Source organism: Tetrao urogallus, assembly GCF_951394365.1.
Source record: "Tetrao urogallus genome assembly, chromosome: 11".
Taxonomy (NCBI): Eukaryota; Metazoa; Chordata; class Aves; order Galliformes; family Phasianidae; genus Tetrao; species Tetrao urogallus.
In genome coordinates, this window is record NC_136824.1 from 16,073,407 (window position 1) to 16,093,723 (window position 20,317).

At 39.2% G+C, this 20,317-nt stretch overlaps 1 protein-coding gene across 1 annotated transcript in view; it reads right to left on the minus strand.

The window, feature by feature from the left end:
• VPS13C (vacuolar protein sorting 13 homolog C) overlaps positions 1-20,092 on the minus strand; it is a gene marked incomplete at both ends in the record, with an annotated part of 78,462 nt that extends 58,370 nt beyond the window's left edge. Inside the window, 17 exons of the mRNA XM_079540623.1 lie at positions 447-582; positions 1,241-1,303; positions 1,729-1,900; positions 2,578-2,684; positions 3,480-3,607; positions 4,464-4,521; positions 7,703-7,783; positions 8,393-8,452; positions 9,068-9,127; positions 9,905-10,014; positions 10,792-10,857; positions 12,384-12,446; positions 15,227-15,328; positions 16,042-16,137; positions 16,859-16,901; positions 19,221-19,264; positions 19,993-20,092. Coding sequence (XP_079396749.1) covers positions 447-582; positions 1,241-1,303; positions 1,729-1,900; positions 2,578-2,684; positions 3,480-3,607; positions 4,464-4,521; positions 7,703-7,783; positions 8,393-8,452; positions 9,068-9,127; positions 9,905-10,014; positions 10,792-10,857; positions 12,384-12,446; positions 15,227-15,328; positions 16,042-16,137; positions 16,859-16,901; positions 19,221-19,264; positions 19,993-20,092 — 1,489 coding nt within the window. The remainder of the gene's footprint in view (positions 1-446; positions 583-1,240; positions 1,304-1,728; positions 1,901-2,577; positions 2,685-3,479; positions 3,608-4,463; positions 4,522-7,702; positions 7,784-8,392; positions 8,453-9,067; positions 9,128-9,904; positions 10,015-10,791; positions 10,858-12,383; positions 12,447-15,226; positions 15,329-16,041; positions 16,138-16,858; positions 16,902-19,220; positions 19,265-19,992) is intronic.
• Positions 20,093-20,317: the final 225 nt, after the last annotated feature.

Below are 20,317 nucleotides of genomic sequence, written 5' to 3' on the forward strand. Positions count from 1 at the left end.
CAGCCTTCATATATGGCATTATGTATGTAGCACTAAAATTACCATCATTTACATTACGAGACGATCCACATTTTCCAGCAATGAAAAGAGCTTTGAGGAGTACTATTAGAAGCACTTTCTCTTTTAGATGGAAGATGACCAGAATACAATATTTCAGTCGTCACCTGTAAAACAGCTAAAAACTCGATACTCTTCTCCTTAGAAGGTTCTGCAGTATTTAGGGCCATTTCAGAAATACTCCCTATTTTCCAACTCAATCATCAATAGCAGTAAATAAAATCACAAAATAGATCACTACTGTGTGGTATTGTGTATTTCATACTCACTTCTGTACAGTAGGGAACATACAGTAAGACATACCGTAACTTGCTTCTTTGTCTTCATTCAACCAAGTATATAGAAACTCTGAAGTCTTAAAAAGTTACTATATTACAGCCTACACTTACTTTCAGGAACGGATGATTCTTCATCTTCCTTTTTTCTAGATTCTCTCCTACCCCAGAAACCACTAAACCATCCTCCACTTTTTTTTTCAGCTTCAGTGCCTTTCTTCTTCAGTAGTTTCTGTCCGGATCTTATTGTCTACAAAGCAGACATTAAAATATGTAATTAATTATTATGTATTTTGTTTTCCTGTACATTATGTGTTTAATAGGCATGAGAGGGACAGCAACATCACCCCTGCAAGAGGGACTATTCTGAGCTTACCTTCAGAATGCTAAGTGTTTTTTACCTCAACTGCAGACCCCACATTTTCCCTAGCATTGTAACAGGCAACTACTTAGTGTCACAAATGATTTCCAAAATAAAACGTAGGTTTCATCTACCTCTTAAAAATTCTATCATAGCTGGTGTTTAATTAAATTTGCTGTCCACTAGAAAGGCATCAGAATATTTGAAAGTACAGATTGTGTGGTAACAGCTGTATATGTTTGATTCGAATACCTGTAGAGCTAGTCTTGAAATAACAAAAGTCAAAGGAACAAAACAATCATTAATGCAGAGACAACTGCAGTATGGTACAGTCTAGACAGCAGAAACAGCACACACAGTGGTAAGTACTGGGGAATCGCTTCTAGTTTGTAAACTGATTTATTCCTGTCCTGGAAAAACTGGAAGCTTGCCTTCTTTTTTCCCCATTCAGCCATACTCATCACCACAGATTTTGTCAAGACTCTATAATGACAAAACAATCCTATTTGAAGTGCTACAATATTACTGAACAGAAATAATTTCTTACCTCAGCTTGTGCCTGTTGTCTTGCTAGGACTATATTGAAGACATCAAGCTTTTTTTCTAGGTCCTGTAAAAATATAAGACGAAATCATCTGCTACTCAGTCACATTTAGTAAAGTCTCACTACTACAATTTCTCTGCCAATCCTTTCATATTTACTCTCCAACTTCTCTCTAGACATGCTCCTTTCTTTTAATGGGCACATCTGCTTCTGAAGCCTGATGTTAGACAGTATAATTCTTATCCTTCTATCTTACACTTCAGTAAAAAACCAAAGTTTATTATCCTACAACCAAGAAACGTTAATTTACACATCTACATTAGAATTCTTTCTTTCCCCACCAGGTTACGTTGGGCTTCTGATTAAAACTGTCTTTCTAGAACTCTTGTGCTCTAAGAAAACCATCAATCTTGATGGCTGTCATGCATATTTAAAGAATTATGTAATCAAGGGATCAGAAAATATTTGCCCTTGAGTGAAACACTGCATACCTGAATTTGTCTCTGCGTTTCTTCTGACAGTTTGCTCTGTGTCAGTTTGTTCCTGTATGCGTTTCTGTAACTCTTCAGAAGCTGCCTATGTTGTTTTATGTTACTCCACGACCACATACGAGTACATCTTTTGATGTGAACTTCAAGAACGCTGTCACCTGCATACTTCCACCTACAATAAATTCACACATGTGAATAATTTCATATTTCATTTTGTGCCCTGCAACTTAGAAACTGCAGAAGGAGTATTTTATTAATACACAAACACCTTCTTCATTTAAGCAATTCACTTATAAAATTTTAAACAGTTTCTACTTCACTTCATGAAAAGACTGAAGGCTTATATTCCATGTCTGATGAACTATAAATTCATATTCACTACTGACTTCCACATGTTTACAAATCTGGGCTATAAAAGCATAAAGAACATTTAAGCACTTTGATAAGTAGCATCAATTCATTATTCAGAAAAAGATCCATAAAAAAATGTAATCAGCTCAAAACTGAGAACTAAAATTACAGTTGACACGTTTCCCTTGTAATACATGTACTAATTTTTTCTTTAGTTTTTCTAAAATTGTACTCTGACCTTTAGAGAGATCACTGGAGTTTCGTTCAGAGATTCTGGGATCAAAGTTAGCTTTATAAATCATTTTATCACCTGGATCTTTCACATAATCTGCTCTGCAAACTATTTTTACTTGGCTACACAAAGCTACGTTAAGTTTTAATGACACATGCAACCCAGTTTTAAAAGCACATTATCCACAAAGGAGGATGATAAGACTGGAAAGGACTCAACACATCTCGACACATCTCCCAGAGAGCGCATGACTCAATGCAACTTACCATTGCCTGGCATTTTTATGCAGAGGTACATTTGGCCTAAATTTTCTGTACGGTGCATTGCGAACCATGTAATCTATGGACTCCAGAAGGTCAATCATGCTGAGGTACTAAACACAGGAAAACAAGTTCCTTAGCAAAAGTTCGGATTTCATTACATGCAGTATTTCCAGCAGAAATATATATATTCGTAAGGCTGCCTTCAGTGCTCCCCAAACTACACAGAAATGTAGGCCTATGCATTTTCATTGCTACTTAAAGTAGACCAACAGCTATACCTATTGCTGTTGGAGGATGCTGCCATCTGAAATTCTGGTTTCCTTGAGAAACAAAACAAGTCTATTTTTCTTACTTCTATTCGCCTGCTCAAAACACAGTCTTGAACTTTCTCAAATCTTATTTTCTTCCTTTGTCAATATAAAATTGCCCCAATATTGGAACTGCATTTGCACTAATAATCTTGGCACTGTTCTCAATACAGACTGCATTTGGGAATTGATGAGAGCTAAAAATACACTTGAACTGTAAATTATAAATGAATAAGCAATAATATTGCTAAGGTGCTATCAAAATGAGTTTCTTTGTACTTCAGTGGGCTTTGTTGCCAAAGCCAGTACACACCATTCATTCCTACTCTTGCTTTTACCCTTCCTTCTCTCCCATTACAGTGCTGGCTTATAGTTTCAGCAGATGAAGTGAGACAAGGGTTAATCATAAGAGATTCCATTTTCTGTTCTCTATTCCAAGTGCTGTTCTCACAGCTTCTGCAGGTAACAAGGTCAGAGAGCCTGAATCTAAAGGCGGGGAGCAACTGTTACACAAGGATCACATTTTTTAATCACAATTACTGATACAGCTCCTCATAAACTCTGAAGCAGGTGACAACTGACACCAACTCAACTTACCTGTGGCTTTGTGAGTTCAATAGCAATTCTCTGTACTTCTACATTACAATCAAGCTTGGGAGTTTTCAGTTCTGCTTCTGCATTCGGGTTGATAAAAACTCTTGCAGAGGCTGATACTGGTCTAAAAACTTAAAAAATTAAAAAATTGAGATTAATTTAATACAGGTAGCCATCTTAAAAATACTTAAGCCCGCTGCCTGATATATCACCTACTCCACATAATATGATGTGTACACTCAAGACCCACAGAAACAGTTCAACACAGTAAAGTGCAAGGTTTTGCACTTGGGTCAGAGTAATCCCAGATAAGTATACGGACGGGGTGAAGAACTCCTTGAGAATAGCACTGCGGAGAAGGACCTGAGAGTCCTGGTGGATGAAAAATTGAACATGAGCCAGCAGTGTGCTCTTGCAGCTTGGAAGGCCAGTGGTATCTGGGCTCCATCAGAAGAGGGGTGGCCATCAGGGACAGGGAGTGGAATTGTCCCTCCCTACTCTACTCTTGTGAGGTCCCACCTGGAGTACTACATCCAGCTCTGGGGTCCCCAATACAGGAAAGACAGAGAGCTGTTGGAGAGGATCCAGAGGAGGGCCACAAAGATGATCAGAGGGCCAGAGCACCTTTCCTACAAACACAGACTAAGGGAGCTGGGCTTGTTCAGCCTGGAGAAGAGAAGGCTGTGAGGAGACCTCATTACAGCCTTCCAGTATTTAAATGGGGATTATATTAAAAAAGGGGGGGAATCAACTTTTTAGTTGGGTAGACAGTGATAGGACAAGGGGTATGGTTCCTATGAAACATTTGATTCATACAACAAATGAGATCAGCCCAACAATAGTTAGAAAAAAGAAAAAATCTCTACGATGTAAAATTTCACAAAAGCCTAAACATAATGAAGCTAGTATGGATATGCCTGTATGATCAGTACAGACCAACTAAAATGCTCAAAGCAGTGTATGTTCACTCACTCGTAGCTTACTTACTGTACTCGTAGTCTTGAGGCTGGTTATCACCATATGGAATTCCTCTTTTCAGTTGATCCTGTAAAGGAATATGATACTGCCTAGCAATTGAAGGATATTTACTGTTGGTCTACTTAAAATTTAGAAGACACTAGGAATTTAGAGGACAGTTCAACTCCAATAATGTTTCTGCAGGAGTTTCCCCAAACCTTCACCTCAAGTACTTAAAAGTAAAATGTTTTAACACAGCAGACTCAATAGGTTTCTCTCATCAAGTAGAATGTTATTACAATTTAATTCAACTTCATTCAGAAATTCACTGAACCTTCATATCTTGCATCAACTAGTGTTCACTAATTTAAAACATTCTAGCAATCGTGTACATGCAGGCATATAGTGTAATAGATGAAGTATTTGTTTTTAAACTCCTTGAAGGTGCAGAGACAATATATTCATAATCTATCCTTCCTCATATTTATCCCACAAGGAAGCTGTTTCAGTCTTCTGATATTCCACAGTTAAGAGAGAAATGAAAGATACAGTGTCAGGAAAATAATGCAGCAGCCTGAGAGGAATGAGCAACTTCATGCTGGAACTGAGTGCTCATTCAAAATGAGGTCTCTTCGCTGCTGCAATTCTTCAGCAGTGTTTTGAAGATGCTATACAAATACCAATTATTTCATCTAGTTCATGGATTGCAACGGCACTATCAGTTAAAACAGGACACACACTTTTAAGAAGCAGTACATACAATGCATTATATGAAGTACTTGTTACTGTCCTATTTTACAAAGACTATCAATATCAAGCATAGTTTTTACAAGGAAAACATCTTACAGATATAAATCTCTTCCTGTAATTTCTTTTCCCAATTTCTTATTTTAAAATGTTTCGTATTTTACAAAAAAGTACACATGCTAATTAAAGATATTTGCATTTAAATGCATTTTCTGAACTCCAGTAGTGAAAGTAAGCTTTTCAATAAGCTTAAGTGTATAACAGCTAATCTCACAAACAGCCATATGCTCATGTTATTTAAATATGAAGACTGTTGTGTGAAAGTGACAGACTGCCATGGATTACACAGCTTATTTCAACTACGAGGCAGACCAATCAGCTACTGTGCTAAATCTGATTTCTTGATAATACTGCTTACAAGTATGACTGAAATGGCCTATCTAGACGGAAGTCCTAGCATTTCAGGAAACAGGATATACTGCAGACTACATTTAAAATGTATTCTAGTCTCTGTTTCAGAATTTTCTGTGCTGAAAAGGACTTCATAAGCAGCTGAGAAGATTTACACAAGCCATCTTACGCCCATGCCAAATTCCACACTTCCTTCATGACGGCTTATTAAGAATTTGTAAGCATCTCTACTAAACTAAAAAGGCATAATGGAAAGCACCCTGAGGAATTTTAGCTGTAAGAGTATGCAGACAGGACAAAGAAACAACATATTCACAGCATCTTATACATGCAGCGAACTTGAATTCCAACTTCTAGAAAATGAGAATTATCCTACAATGGGAACCAGAACTAAAATAGAAGGAGGTCTTGGGTTTCAAGTTCCACATTAACAGAAAGGATTCAGAGTACGTTTATTGACTGGCTGGTTTTACCAGTTTTGAAGCATACTTCCTTATTAGCATCAAGTCCATCACGTTAAGTGTATGCTTTGTTAACAAGAGAAAAATAAATAAATGATAACTGTAAAAGACTAGGACTGCAGAAGAAATGGAAACAAGGAATATTGTATGAGGATACACGGAACATTTGTATAACATTTATAAATACAGTGTGTCATTAATGCACTGTATTTTGCACAGACATACTTATTCAAACCAAAAGTACAATGCAGATAATATACAGCACGTGTTCAGCGTTCTCCACAAAATGAAACAAACACATTTCTGATCAACTAAGAAGAGTAGTCATACGTACAATATTCCAAGCCAACTGACTTGTTTTCATAATCCTTCTAAGTTCACTTTCAAAACGTAAACTATTCATTCATTTACCAGCCAGCAGCTCTCTAGAATAACTAGCTGCTTCTCATTACCTACAAATCAGCTATCTTTTAACCACATTTATGTAACAGAGATCTGAAACGAACTTAACAGCAAAGGCACTTTTGCAATCAAGTACTCCTCAGCTGCAGTACAGAAAGAGGATGTTTGCCCTCAGCTGCAATTTACGTCTCTATAATTGCCCTATTAGCAGTGCTACATTCCCAGTTTCTCTTTAGACTAAGTAAAAGTTGTTTTACTTTTATTTAATTGCTGCCTTATCTCATGAGTATTTCCTAGGCTTACAACATTACAATTTGCAGTACACCACCACTCACCTAGCTAACAGCAACTCAGAACACTAACAAATTAGAGAAACTAGACACAGCCTTCGAGTAGCTCATACATGCAAACTGGAGTTTATCCCTCCCGTGTAATTACCATTTTAATTATTTCCAACATCATCTCTGCCACACAGTCTATCTTAATTATGTTTCATTTTCAGAAGTTTTACTCAGTCATTACTCAGTCCTACTGAGTACTTCCTATGTAAAGCTGTGACCCTTTTCAACTTGACAATTGAAGCATGCTCATTTTTCCATATCTGTTTCCCAAAAGAGGGGTGCTACCTTCAGAGAAATACTATATTAATCCCTCTAACTTCCACATCGGACAGTGGACAGTTACCACCTACAAGGTATAGTTTGCTAAAAGTAAAAAGAATAAATGCTCTTTACTTGATGTTCTTGCTCTTCTCTTTGGCAATGTTCTTTGCTTTACTGACTTGTTCTTCTGTTTGGCTACATCACATTGGTTAGTTTCACTTACACGGCTTAGGTATCTTGATAATATAAAGTTTCTGCTCTAATAACGTTTAATATTCTGAAATTTTAATAACTCTGCATTTGTTTACTATTTCAGCTTTCATTACAGTAGCTAAATAAGACCTCGTATAGCTCAGACATTTAATAAACAGTACTGAGCAAGAGCACACTACGTCACATGCTAATAGAACTGTCCTTACAAACCCAGTTTCCAACCATCTCCAAGTCTGTAGGAGCTGGTAACACATAGAGCTACCAAAGCATATTAACCATCAATGGCACAATGAATTAACATACGGCCCTGCTATCAGAATAGAGCTGACCAAATGTCTGGGGTTGGGTGCTGCTGAAACTAATAAGATGTTGTTTGAAACAGTGTAACAGTCGTGAGATGGAGCACCACTCAACACATTCAACTCTACCTTACCAGTATCTGTTCATGGGAGCCGTGATAATACATTTTGCTGTGTACATTCCAATAGGCACTGAGGCTGTCCAAGCATAAAAGCTGCAAAGAAAAAAAAAAGCATTCAACGGATTCCATACTCTGTATTCAATACATTCTATGAATTTAGCTTCCACTTGGAAAAAAAAAAAGGTTATACAACAAATCTACTATAAGCACTGAGACACACTTAATCTTATAATACCATTTTGAAAAGAAAATTAAGAGCATGCTTTTTAGCAAGTAAAATGCACACATTCACACACACTGATAAAAGGTAATTGGTGTGGGGAGGAGCAAAAGGGCACCCTTCAGTACCTGAATTCCAAATGTGTTTTACATATAGACTACCATAGGAAATGGCAATTTGACAACACTGCTTGAAATCATAGTTACTACACAGATTTCTGTCTTGCTGTGTAATGCTGTTTATAAGCAGATCAGTGTTTGCATTGATTGCTTAAACTATGGAGTAGAAAGGTGTGCCTTACTTAAAGCCAGTCTTTTTAGTTCTACTTATTAAAAAATTAAGTAAAAATACAAGATATTAAGTAAAATACAAGAATTCACAGTTTTTCCAATTTTTCTCTGTACCTGCATACTACATCTCTCCAATAACAGTTGCTAGCTACACTTTTTAGCCATTTAGGAAAAAAAACCAAAACACATTACCTTGTAAATTACTTTTGTAGCATCACTTAGAATTGAAGGTTTCCAGTTCTCATTTGTTGTCTAAAATTCCAAAGGGACAGAAGTCATTCCGTGACGTACCTTACCTACCACATCTGTGGCTTTATACTATTTTTCCGAGCACAGAATAAACCATTTTGGTGCCACCACATTACAGAGATCAACTTCTCTAGACTGCATACATGCAAGTCAAAACCCAATTCCAAATTTGTGAGTTACTTTTAGCTCTCAACTCCTTATCCTAGCCATGAAATCCCATGTATTTATGGCAAACAAGTTAGCTGAAATTCTCTCTCCTCTCTTCTCAGGAGGCCTGGCAAAATACCACATTCTTCATCATGATGTAACATCTGCCTTAATTTATCTACTGGACATGGAAACAAGCTTTCCTACGAAATTAAGCACATTCAGTTTTAAAGATCACTTGGAACAGCAGAAAAAAGAAACTGCTTGTCACAAAATAGTATGATGTTCGTCAGTTATCTTCCATGCTACTTGTACAAACTTCAAGGAATATTTGCATGGAGAAAAGGCTGTCTTACCCTCCATATCCATACAATAATTGCATTCTATTACATGCCTGACTTATGTCTTCTGGTGCCCAATCAAATATAAGTAAATCAAAACCATGAACACATGCATGCACACAAATATTACCAATAAACTAAGCTCGCCCAATGTCATTCCCAAGGAAATTGGACACTGTGGATCTGTAACCTGCAGAATAGAAAAAGAATAGCTATTTGTCCATACTCACCGCATACTAAGAATCATGTCATTAAAACTGATTGAAATCTTGAGCTGTTTTCCTTTGCTTAATTTTTAAGCATTCAGTTGAGTCAGTACCATACAGCTGCAGATTAAAGGCTTAGGAATTCAATTCTGAAATTTTCTTTCAGGTTTTTAAATCTTTGTATAGTAAAGAACTGAAGAACTGTCAAGTACCACGTCTCAGTCAACTACAGCACTTTCTGACTTCCGTTCTTCCCACCACTGTAAATACAGTGTCTCTAAAAACAGATCTAGAATAGCTCTGGGTAATGTTTTATGCCCAATGCTTCCTCTCTACATGCAGCTATCTCATCACAAACTGCTTCACTCATATCTAGGAAGCTGGATGGGGATAGAATACTACCTATTACCTATTAGTTATTTAACTTTTTGTTTTCCAACTCATCCTTAAGTTCACAAGTCCCTGCCATTCTGAATGGAAAGTTCTGCATATCAACTGTTTGTACCAATGTATGACAAATTGTCACCACATAAGTTTAGTGAGCAAGGCAGCACCAGGCAATGCAAAACAGAGATTATCTACTTCACATATCCAAAATAACTCTGGCTTTCAGTTGTACCTTAAGTATTTAATTCTAAGATACACATAAGAAGTCACAGTATTTTTTCAAAATGGTAAATAACAGTTTGTGTCTGTGGACTAGATCATAACGACTGCACTAGAGTCATATAAAATGGAGAAAGCATGTTCCAGGTACTTACATCATCTTCGTATTTAACATGAATGCCTGTGATCTTGACTTGGACATTTTTTATAACTTGAGTTGCAAGTTTTTCCAAGAAAGTATCTTTCTTCTCCTCCTTTGGTTTATCTGGAAAATAAAATAAAGAAATAGCATCCAGTGAAACAATACATATCGAGTTTAGCTACACCAACAGCTATTCCAACGTACACTTAATACTTATTCTAATGTGAATACCTGGTACTTGAGTTTTTAGCTACTTAATTTTTTTCCTTTTCTGTACATCTATATTGTGAAAACATAATATTAGTTTTGTGCACCACAATTGTAAGAAAATTTATGTCTAAGTTTCACCAACAATAGTGCAGCTTACACTAATCTCCAGATCGACTTTTAAGGTATACCTCCCCGCACCCTCCATGGCAGAAGCCCCTTAGAAGTCCATCAGCAACTAACTAGGAGTTTCAATTAGAAAACAGGTAAGGTGTTATTTAGCACAAAATATCCTAAAATACCCAGGTGAAGATGATGCTTAGATAATAAAGGATCGGTTCATTAAAGCTTTTCACAGGATATTGCCTGATACTGCCTGAGAAGATTAAATAGCTTGCATACAATAAATGAAAATATAAAGATACTCTGTGAAATATTCTAGTTTTTCAGTAGTAGAGCTGTACTCTGATCATTTAAGCTAAGTTAGTAAATTCAAAATTCAGAAGGACTAAGCACAAGTGTATCTGATCCAATAACCAACAACAAAATGCTCTCTCTACTTTATGTTCTCTTTCAAAAAGGGAAGGGAAAATAATCAGTGGATGCATATGCAAGACTAAGAGAAACTAATACAAATAGCACGCAAACTATGTAGCAGTTAAAAACAAAATCAAAGTCACGTTTCTTACCCACCTTTTGAGTGATCACGACCTTTAAAGGGTCTCTTAAAATGCTTTTTATACTTTTTACGCTTACGTCCTTTTTTCAGGGCAAGCAATTTTTTTGGGAAAAGCATAAAATTCAAGTTAGCAAAGCAGAAATGCAAGAAAGAAAAGAAAAGACAGCAGAAAGTTTAGCTTGTCAAAACAGAATGCCTTAGTAAACTCTCATTAAAAGAATTAAAGAATTTCATAGCTGTTAAGGAAGCAATCAACTAATTCTCATAACACAGAGCATCATTTTCCATCATTCACATATACATGAATTCACTTTCGTGGAAGCAACTGAAGCACTGCCTTTTCTTTTTCTACTCCATGTCAGTAAAAACTTCAGATTCAGTATACAAATTGCACTGTGATTGAGGGCCATGCCAACTGGAAGTGTAAATGCACGTTTCAAGATCTGTTACACAAGATCCCATGAGTTTAAGGAGTTAGCCATAATCACTAGGCTTCTCAGCAAATACACACTCAAACTTTTTAATGAGTTCATTTCAGATCTCCATTGTACAAAGCAGACCTGAAAACAGAACCATGACTACTTATTAGAACCCTGGTGAATATTTTTTTCTGTAATCCAAGCTCTTATTTCATGACTTCAGGCAAAGGCACGTAACGAAACACTTAATAGAATACTCATGTGGGAAAAACACTGAAGTCAAAATCCAGATGAGACTTCCATGCAAGTGCATAACTTCCAAGTCAAGATATTCATGATGTACAAGAAAACCCAAAGAAGGCTTTCCAGTAAGATTCTCACAACAACCAACAGCAGGATATGAAAGTAATTTGGATGAATGACAGCTGAAACTGAAAAAAAAAAAATGCATACAGAAATAATAATTCTTTAATAGTTTTATATGAAATTAAATTCTAATATTCACACACAAATTGCAGTCAAAAAAAACAAACACAACCACTCCACAAATTAAGCTAATGGTCTGTTTTCCCACATTTCTAAAGAAAACCAGTTTGTTGAGTTGTCTCATTTCTTTCACCCCTCTGGCCATAAGGGGGAAAAGAGCCCAGCAACAGGGCTGCCTGTACTTAACTTTACAAGATATACCACAAGAAGGGTGCATCCTACTAAAGTTGGAAACAAGCACAAAGGCCAGTTTAACTTAGAGGAAGAGCTTTGGTTTTTATGCAGTTTGCGCATTCCTTCAAAGTAAGGAGGAAAAAGTGCCAGCCAAGACTTCAACCTGTCCTGTAAGTACTTACAAAGTAGTCACCAACAAATAAAAAAATAAGAGGGCTAAGGAGGGAGTAGAAGAAAATCTACACCAGTGATTTAATGCTGAAGAATGCCATCAGCATTTTATGACACTCTGAATTTGACACAGATGATAGATAACTTCCTACACGGTCTCCCAGTCTTCTTGAAGAGCCCCAGTCACTTAAAGCCTCTGCCTGAATCAGTAATCATTAAAATCTTATTTCTAGAATCATTGATATGCACATGCTAACCAAACATGCATTGTTTTCTTATTTCCACATTTGGCAGCTTTGGGTTTTGTTGTTGCTGTTGTTTCAAAACATAAGCTGCAATTAACCATGCATACCCACCAGGCTTGGTGTCCTTGTAAATCAGACTCTCCAGCCCATACAGGGAATCCTGTGAATGAGCACCTTGGTCCACATGGCAGCAAATAACCAAAAAATGCATTTTGTTTAAAAGAAGGAAAACAGCCCAATTTCATGTTACATTCAGCTCCTGTAATAACTGAGTTCATAAACCTCGTGTCAAGACAGTATTTACATTGTAGTACCTAACAACCAGAGCTGCTTCAGAAATACCTACTTTCAAAGACTGTCTACAGATGGATATTATGGCATTTTCTTTTTACCTCTATCCAGCAAGAAACAAGTGTTTCAAACTTTGGTCTCCATGTATGAGTTCTGATACTGACAAATTTAAATAGCTTGGAAAATAGAAAGTGTTCTGCTTCTGTTAGCAGATCTTGCTACCACTTCTCTATCACATTACACTAACCACACAGAGACATGACCATTTTGTTCAACATCTGAATAGCATGACCTACCGAATTAAGATTCTGTGCATATTAATGTCAGTTGAGTACTAATAGAAAGAGCAAATAAAGCCAAGAATTCACAGATCTGAAAACATTCTATTCAGTTATTTCCCAGATTTTTACCATCTAAATGAGTTTAAAAGCTTTTAGAAAGAGCTGAATTTCTTATTAGTTCACAGAACAGCAGAGCAGCTTGGACCCCAAGAACTTTGTATCTAGCAAAGACAGGAGATCTCCTCATACAAGAACTGGACAAGTCACCCTGACCACAATAACCTAGAAGAGGACTGCAATTTAGAATAATCCAGTTTGAATGTTCCCCTAGTTTCTGACTCCTCAGGAGAAAAATTTAGTAACGCAGCCTTGCAAAACATGAGTAAAAATCTAATTGTAGCTCTTCATATGACAAGTCAATCTACTGAGGTATCATTTTAAAAAAATTCTTTCCCAACGACTTGCAAACATTGGAGGCATTAAATCTCTTTCAGAAATACTAAGACTTTTCTGCAGATGCACTAACCACTGCACAAAGCTCCAGATCTGCTATTCCTTGAGTGTTGCCTATTAGATTAAACTCTTCTTATATTCTCCCTTCATCCCACTGCTACTGATGCAAAGAATTACAGCTTAGGCACAGCTATAGCAAAGGTCAAACTTCCGTACTCTATGAATATTCCTTTCCTTCTGTAAGAAGTAACAGTTGCAAAATTCATCCACTGAAGTAGCTTAGCTCACAGATAGTTTCTGACATATTAAAGACAATAAATGAAGCAGGGTTCATTTCTGCACTCCATACAGACTGGTAAACTGTTGTATGAAGGACTGCAAACGTGTATTTCAAACTAGCAAAACAAGAATAAGGCAGTAGTGTCCTGAAGCTGGAAAATAAAGCAAGCAGAGAAGCTACAACACAGACTATCTTTCCCCAAATATTCTACGAACACTTTCATTTTCAGGAGCTTTTCCAAGGCCCATGACTTGCAGAATTACCATTTTCACAGAGATGCATCTTATCAACCATTGTACCTCCTATCACACAAAACCTTCAGTAATCAGGTCTTTAACAAGCACAGTTAGCTGTCATCAGTTCAGAGCTTGGTCTCTGTCCAAAGCAGCCTATTTTGTACCATAATTCTAACATAAGTATTCGTTATGATAAAAAATAAAACCAGACTAACCAGTCTGAAATATTCAATTATTTTAACCAATTAGTTTTAAATTCTTAATGGTCTAGATCCAAACTTTTAAGTAAAGTTTGCTGTCTTCTCGTTTAACTATTTTCTTGTGTCACATTTCTTTCCTCATCAAGACAGTCCCATTTCTTAAACCAGATCCAATGCAGTACCACAGAATGGCTTAGCTCAACAGGGACCTCGCAGATCATCCAGTTCCATCCCCCTTGCTATTGGCAGGGTTGCCAACCACTCGATCAAGCTGCCTACAATCCCATCCAGCTCAGCCTTGAATACTTCCAGTGATGGAACACTCACAAGCTCTCCAGGCAATCTGCTGCAGCACCTTACCACACTCTGAGTAAAAACATGTAACCTAAATCTCCTCTGCTTTTGGTTAAAGCCATTTCCCCCTTGTCCTGTCACTATCAGACCATGCAAAAAGTTGGTCCCCTCCTGCTTGTAAGCTCCTTTCAAGTACTGGAAGGCCACAATGAGGTCTCCCTAGAGCCTTCTCTTCTCCAAGCTAACCAAGTCCAAATCCTTCAACCTTTCCTCATAAGAGGTGTGCTCCAACCCTCTGAACATCTTCATCGCCCTTTTCAAAACCCATTCCAACAGCTCCATATCCCTCCCGTTCCTTCTGCTCACACTCCCTGCTGCTCCTTAATCTCTCTACCCTCTCCTTGAGCACTGCCACCATCATCATGATATCACCATAGATCATATATCTTTCACCATACAGTAAAAACCAGCAGAAACTGAAGGCATTATTGTTGCTATTTTTTTGTGAAAAGCATTAAACCTTTCCACTTTCCTTTAAATTTCTTTTAAGCAAAGAATGACTTCTCACATGCACCTCTAAAACATCTTTAGAATTTCAGTAATGAATGTTGATTTACATAAACATTTGCCTCATGAGATGCAGCTGCTCTCTTTGGTCCTGTTCCCAAAGAGCTTTATGAAAAAGAAAAAAAACAAAACCATACCAGATAACTGAATTCTCATTTTCAATGGACAAAGAAGTGTTACTCATTTTGTTTACCATTTCATAAGCATGAACTAGAGAGGAAAGAGCCTTTTTAAAGCACTGTAGTAAGATTAGCTAGACACTTAAAATTTATTAAATCAATTACAAAACATCTTGCTTCATAGCACAGTAAATTCCCAAATTCCATTGACAGTTTTCATTATTAACTTGTACCTTTTTCGGCTGCTTTCTGCAAGGCTTCCTCAATTCTGGCCAGCTCCTTTTGTTTATTATCTTGCAAGTACTTTTCTTCCTTCTCTGCATCGTATTTAATGCCTGTAAGCCAAGTTGGGACAGCATTACCCTACATTGCAAATGATGTAAATGCATAATCAAGCAATGTGCACATTCTGAACATTAATGTTGCAAAATGACATTTTAAACAAAGGCTACTCTAGTTGCTGAAACCTCCATCCTGCCTCTGAAAATAGTAGGATACAAAAGCTTCTACCAGCATTTAAGCATTGTTTTACAGGAGTACCTTTCCACATACAATGAGGCATGTAAACGTGCTCTGCACTGTGTAACACGGTGTGATTTCTGCTACACCTGTACATGATATTCCAGAAATTTTAAAGTTTTCTTATTATAACAAAGCATCTGATATCAGAGAAAGGAAAGTAGGTTCCCTGATCTTCTCCCCTCCATAAAAATCAGTTCTAACAGAATTACTGCTATTGATTGTTATTAATTAGGAGCAGACTGTATCCTGCAACAGCCAAAAGATCTAAACCATACCAGAAGAGTGGATTCAAGATAGCACACATCAAAGGAATCATGTTTGTTAAACTGAACTTAGAACGCACAGACACAACCAAGACTTTCCATAAAGGCAACAAGTGCTCTTTTTGCCCACCATTCTTCCACTCACTTCCCTGCATTTGTCTAGAAAGTTCCCTGGGGAACCGAGTGTGAAAAACAGCAGCTTATTTAATGGTACCTTTGGATATTTATCTCTTTGATTATTTCACTATGCTGAGATTACTTACTTGCTCCAGGAACTATAAGAAGATACAAGCCTTCTAGAGTTGCAACAACTGCTTCACCATACAAGTTCTTCCAAGGAATCTTCAGAGTCAGTTTATCTACAAAAAACAGATAAAAGTTCACTCAAAGAAAAACCTACACTGTGATTAGTTTGAACATATAGTGAAGGTCATTAGTTCTATTTCTGCATGTTCTAAATGCCTTAGAAGTTGAGGAGAAACTGTGTGAGTACATCTTTTATGAAGCCCTTGGAGTTAAAAATACACACAGAGAAAACGCGAGCAAGAAGTTGCAGTTTTGAGTCCAAAGACTTCAGATCAAAAACTGAGACTGTGATTGGATTGGAATAGAGTATACTTATTTCCAAAAAACATTTCATTTGAAAAAGCAACGCAGACCTTTAGGGAAAGAATTTTTAACAACATGTATCTAAGAGCTGCTAAACTCTTGGCACGTCTGCCAATCTTTCAGCAATCGTACTTAAGTTCTTCATACTCTTAATCGACCCTTTGAAGAGACACACATTCTAGCTCTACTGAACAGCTCCCTCGATCATCCACGTACCTGTGAAACATTTCAGATACTTTTTTCACACTCAGCCTATAATGCCACACAAACAAGGTTACCCAGGGAACTTTTTATCACTTATGTAGGGCAGTCACATTACACATCTGCACTAGTTCAACAGCAAGTACTATTACAGAGACCACCTAAGAAACCTCAATAAAAGAAATTGAAAGGCAAGACTGATCTTGAAGCTTGTACTCAAAATTTCATTTTAAGATTTAGGTTGAAACAAAACAAAACAAAAATCCTTACCTATCTGGCCAACTTTAACTCTGAAAGGTACATCCAGTTCACTCTGTAAAAGAAAAATAAGCATTAAACAGATTCATGTACTGCAAAGGCAACTTGGTTGAGACAGCGGAATTATTATCCTGATTACTCTTAAAACTGTGCACACAAAATTGAAGTTCCAGAACAGATGCAGTTCTCTGTACAACACAGGTATCATTAATCAGCAATGCTCATGTGAACATGGGAATCCATAAATACAGTCAGGCTTGTAGAAAGCCAAAAAACAAAGGAGTTACACATTTCTAGCAGCTCTTTAATACAAGCATGACAATGCTTTGCAACAAAAGTTACTCAAGAAGTAAAGTTTCATCTACATACGAGAATATAATTTTACTTCTTCGTTCAGTCATTTCACAGGTCTTATCTTTTTGATAATCAGTACAGCACTTAGAATTTCTTAATTTTCCTTCCTTACCTACTCCCTTTCTTACTACCATATTACAAAGATGTTTTTGTGAAGGGCTGTAAGTATAAAGTTATCAGCAAAAGAAGCAGGTAAGACATGAGCAACAAAGAAAAATGAGTGATGTCAAGCAAAAATTTAGCATGTTTTCCCTAATTTTCCTGAGTGCAGTGAGAAGCACACAGAAGTTTGTTGTAAGAATCTTTCAGTAGTACAGCTGTTCTTAGCTCAGGACACAATAACCAACCAAGGATTTTTCAGACAAGAATCAGGGTACTGATTGGAAGCTCTTTCTCACTTTTTTTCCCCCCCTTCACTGTTACTCCTATTTTAACAGGAACATTTAAATAACCATATTACATGGTTAATCAGTACATACAAGTTACATTCAGACTGTAAACATCTCAAACATGTCACCCTTGACAGTTTTAGCTGAGAATCAACTTACATAGCCACAAACATAAGCCTTTATTTCATCAAGAGATGAAACTTCTCCCGGTGTACCCACACCTAAACACAGCATCACAGTCTCTCAGAGGACTTCAGTTATAACAGTCTGCAGGAGTCAGGCTTTGAAAATCCATTCATTCAACGCAAACAGAAAAAAAGAATACACAGATCTGCGTATACCAGTTGTTCCTAATAAGTTGTTCTGAACCATACAACCATCTACTGCTTGGACATACAAGTGATAAATCCTATGGAAGTCCAAACTATGACCTTACGGAAATACGATTATGCAGCAGCAGAAGAAATTCAGTTCTCTAGGTTCTACTGGAAGACTAAAGCAGTAAAAGAAATGTACAAACATTTTAGTTTTACTATTTCAAGTTTCAAATATTAGGACAGGTGATATCTGTGTAGAATCATAGAATTTTTAAAGTTGGAAAAGACCTCTAAGATCATTTAGCCCAACCATCAACTCATCACCAATACTGCCCACTAAAACGTGTCCCTCCCCTTTTCCTGAACACCTTCAGGGATGATGACTCCACCATCGCACTGGGCAGCCTTTCCCAACACCTAATCACTCCTTCCGAGAAGAAATTTTTCCTAATATCGAATCTGAACTTTCCCTGCCACAACTTCAGGCCATTACCTCTCATCCTGTTGCTGCTATTTGGGATGAGAACGGGACCCCCATCTTGCTACAAACTCCTTGCAGGCAGTTGTAGACAGCAACCCCTGAGCCTCCTCTTTTTCGGACTGAATCATCCCAATTCCATCTGCAGCTCCCCACAAGACTTGTGCTCCAGAGCCTTTACAGCTTTGCTACCCTTCTCTGGACATACTCCAGAATCTCCACAACTTTCTTGTAGTGAGAGGCCCAAAAACTGAATACAGTGCTTAAGGTACAACCTCACTGCTGCCAAGTACACATGGACTACTACCTCCCAGTCCTGCTGGCTGCACCTTGGCCACCCTGGCACAGTGCTGGCTCACATTCAGCTGTCAACCAGTACCCCAATCCTGTTCCTCCATGCAGCCTTCCAGTCACTCTGCCCCAAGCCTGTACCTGCACATGGGGTTAGTGTAACTGAAATGTAGGACCTGTACTGGGTCTTGTTGAACTTCATCCCATTGGCCTCAACCCATCAATACAGCCTGTTCAGATGCTTCTGTAGGGCCTCCCGACCCTCAGGCAGACTGATATGCAGAAAACATCAGAAACGTACTTGAAAACACCATTGGTCATTTCTCAGAAGCACTTTTCTTGGGCGTGTACTTATGATATAACCTGTGGACTTTTTTCCCTTTGTTCCAATACCATTAGCAATGTTAGAAGCCATTAACCAAGTACCACTTTCAGTAACAAGCAAAGAAGGCACACACTGTGAAGTGAGACTACACACAGTAAGCAGACCTGGGGCTTAGCCCTTAGACCCACTGATACAGCTTGAGAATTACTGGAATACTTACCAGTGCATTCTCCTTTATTTGTAAGTTGTCAAGTGCGACATTACCTACGTGGAAGAAAAACGTTCAGTGATTTCAACATCTATGCAAAGCAAGCTGGAACAAGGAAAACAGCCACAGCCTTCCAAATATAAGGTCTAACACTGGGGAGCACAGGCACATAAGAGTCACACACGAGGAAAAATGCACATGTAACACCAGAGTGCTTCAACACCACACTTCCTAGGGCTATGTTCTTTATAATACAGGTATGAATCATTCCCTGCCATGGCAACTGCGCAATCGAGCTGAGAAGAAACGCTTCGGCCCTCGGGGCACGCGCGGCCCCCACAACAGCCGGCCATCAGCGGGCAGCCGCCCCGCCCCGCCCGCCCCAGCCCCAGCCCCAGCCCCAGCCCCCTCAGGGGCACCACCCGCCGCCTGGGGGCGCCAACAGCGCGGGAAGCCGCGGCCCCGTCGACCACCGCCGCCCCTCACGAGGGAGCGACGAGGCCCAGCGCCCGCCGACTGACCGCCCCCCGGGGGGTGGTCCGCGGTCCCTAGCCGACCGACCGCCCCTCCGGGAGCGCCGCGGCCCTCGTAGCGACCGCCCTCCGCGGGGGAGCGAGCAGGAGGTAGGCTCCGCGGCCTCGGGCCGCCCGCTCGTTCCGCACTGGGGCCGCCAGCCCTCGGGGGACCGGAGCCAGCGAGACCCGCTCCCCGCGAGGAAGCGCCCTCCCCGGTGGCAGCGGCGGCCCCGCTGCGCCACAGAGCCGGGTCGGAACGGGCTCCTTACCCCCCCATATGCCCAGTTTGAGCTGGGATTTGTTCAGGTTCTCCACATAGTCGCCCAGGAAGCGGTTCAGCAGATCCGCCACCACCGACTCCAGCACCATGGCGGAGGCGGGCCCACCGTACGCCGCCCGCGGCCCACCGTGAGCGGAGAGCGGTGCGGAGGGGAGGGACCAGGGAGGGGCGGCGGGGCGCGGCGCGAGGAAGCGCCGGGCGCGTTCCCGCGGTCAGGTGACGGGGCGGGGCCGCGCAGTGCCACACGGAGAGCCGGGGCCGCGCAGGGGTTGAGGGGACGGCGAAGCGCTCGGGGTGGCTGCGGAGCCGCTGTT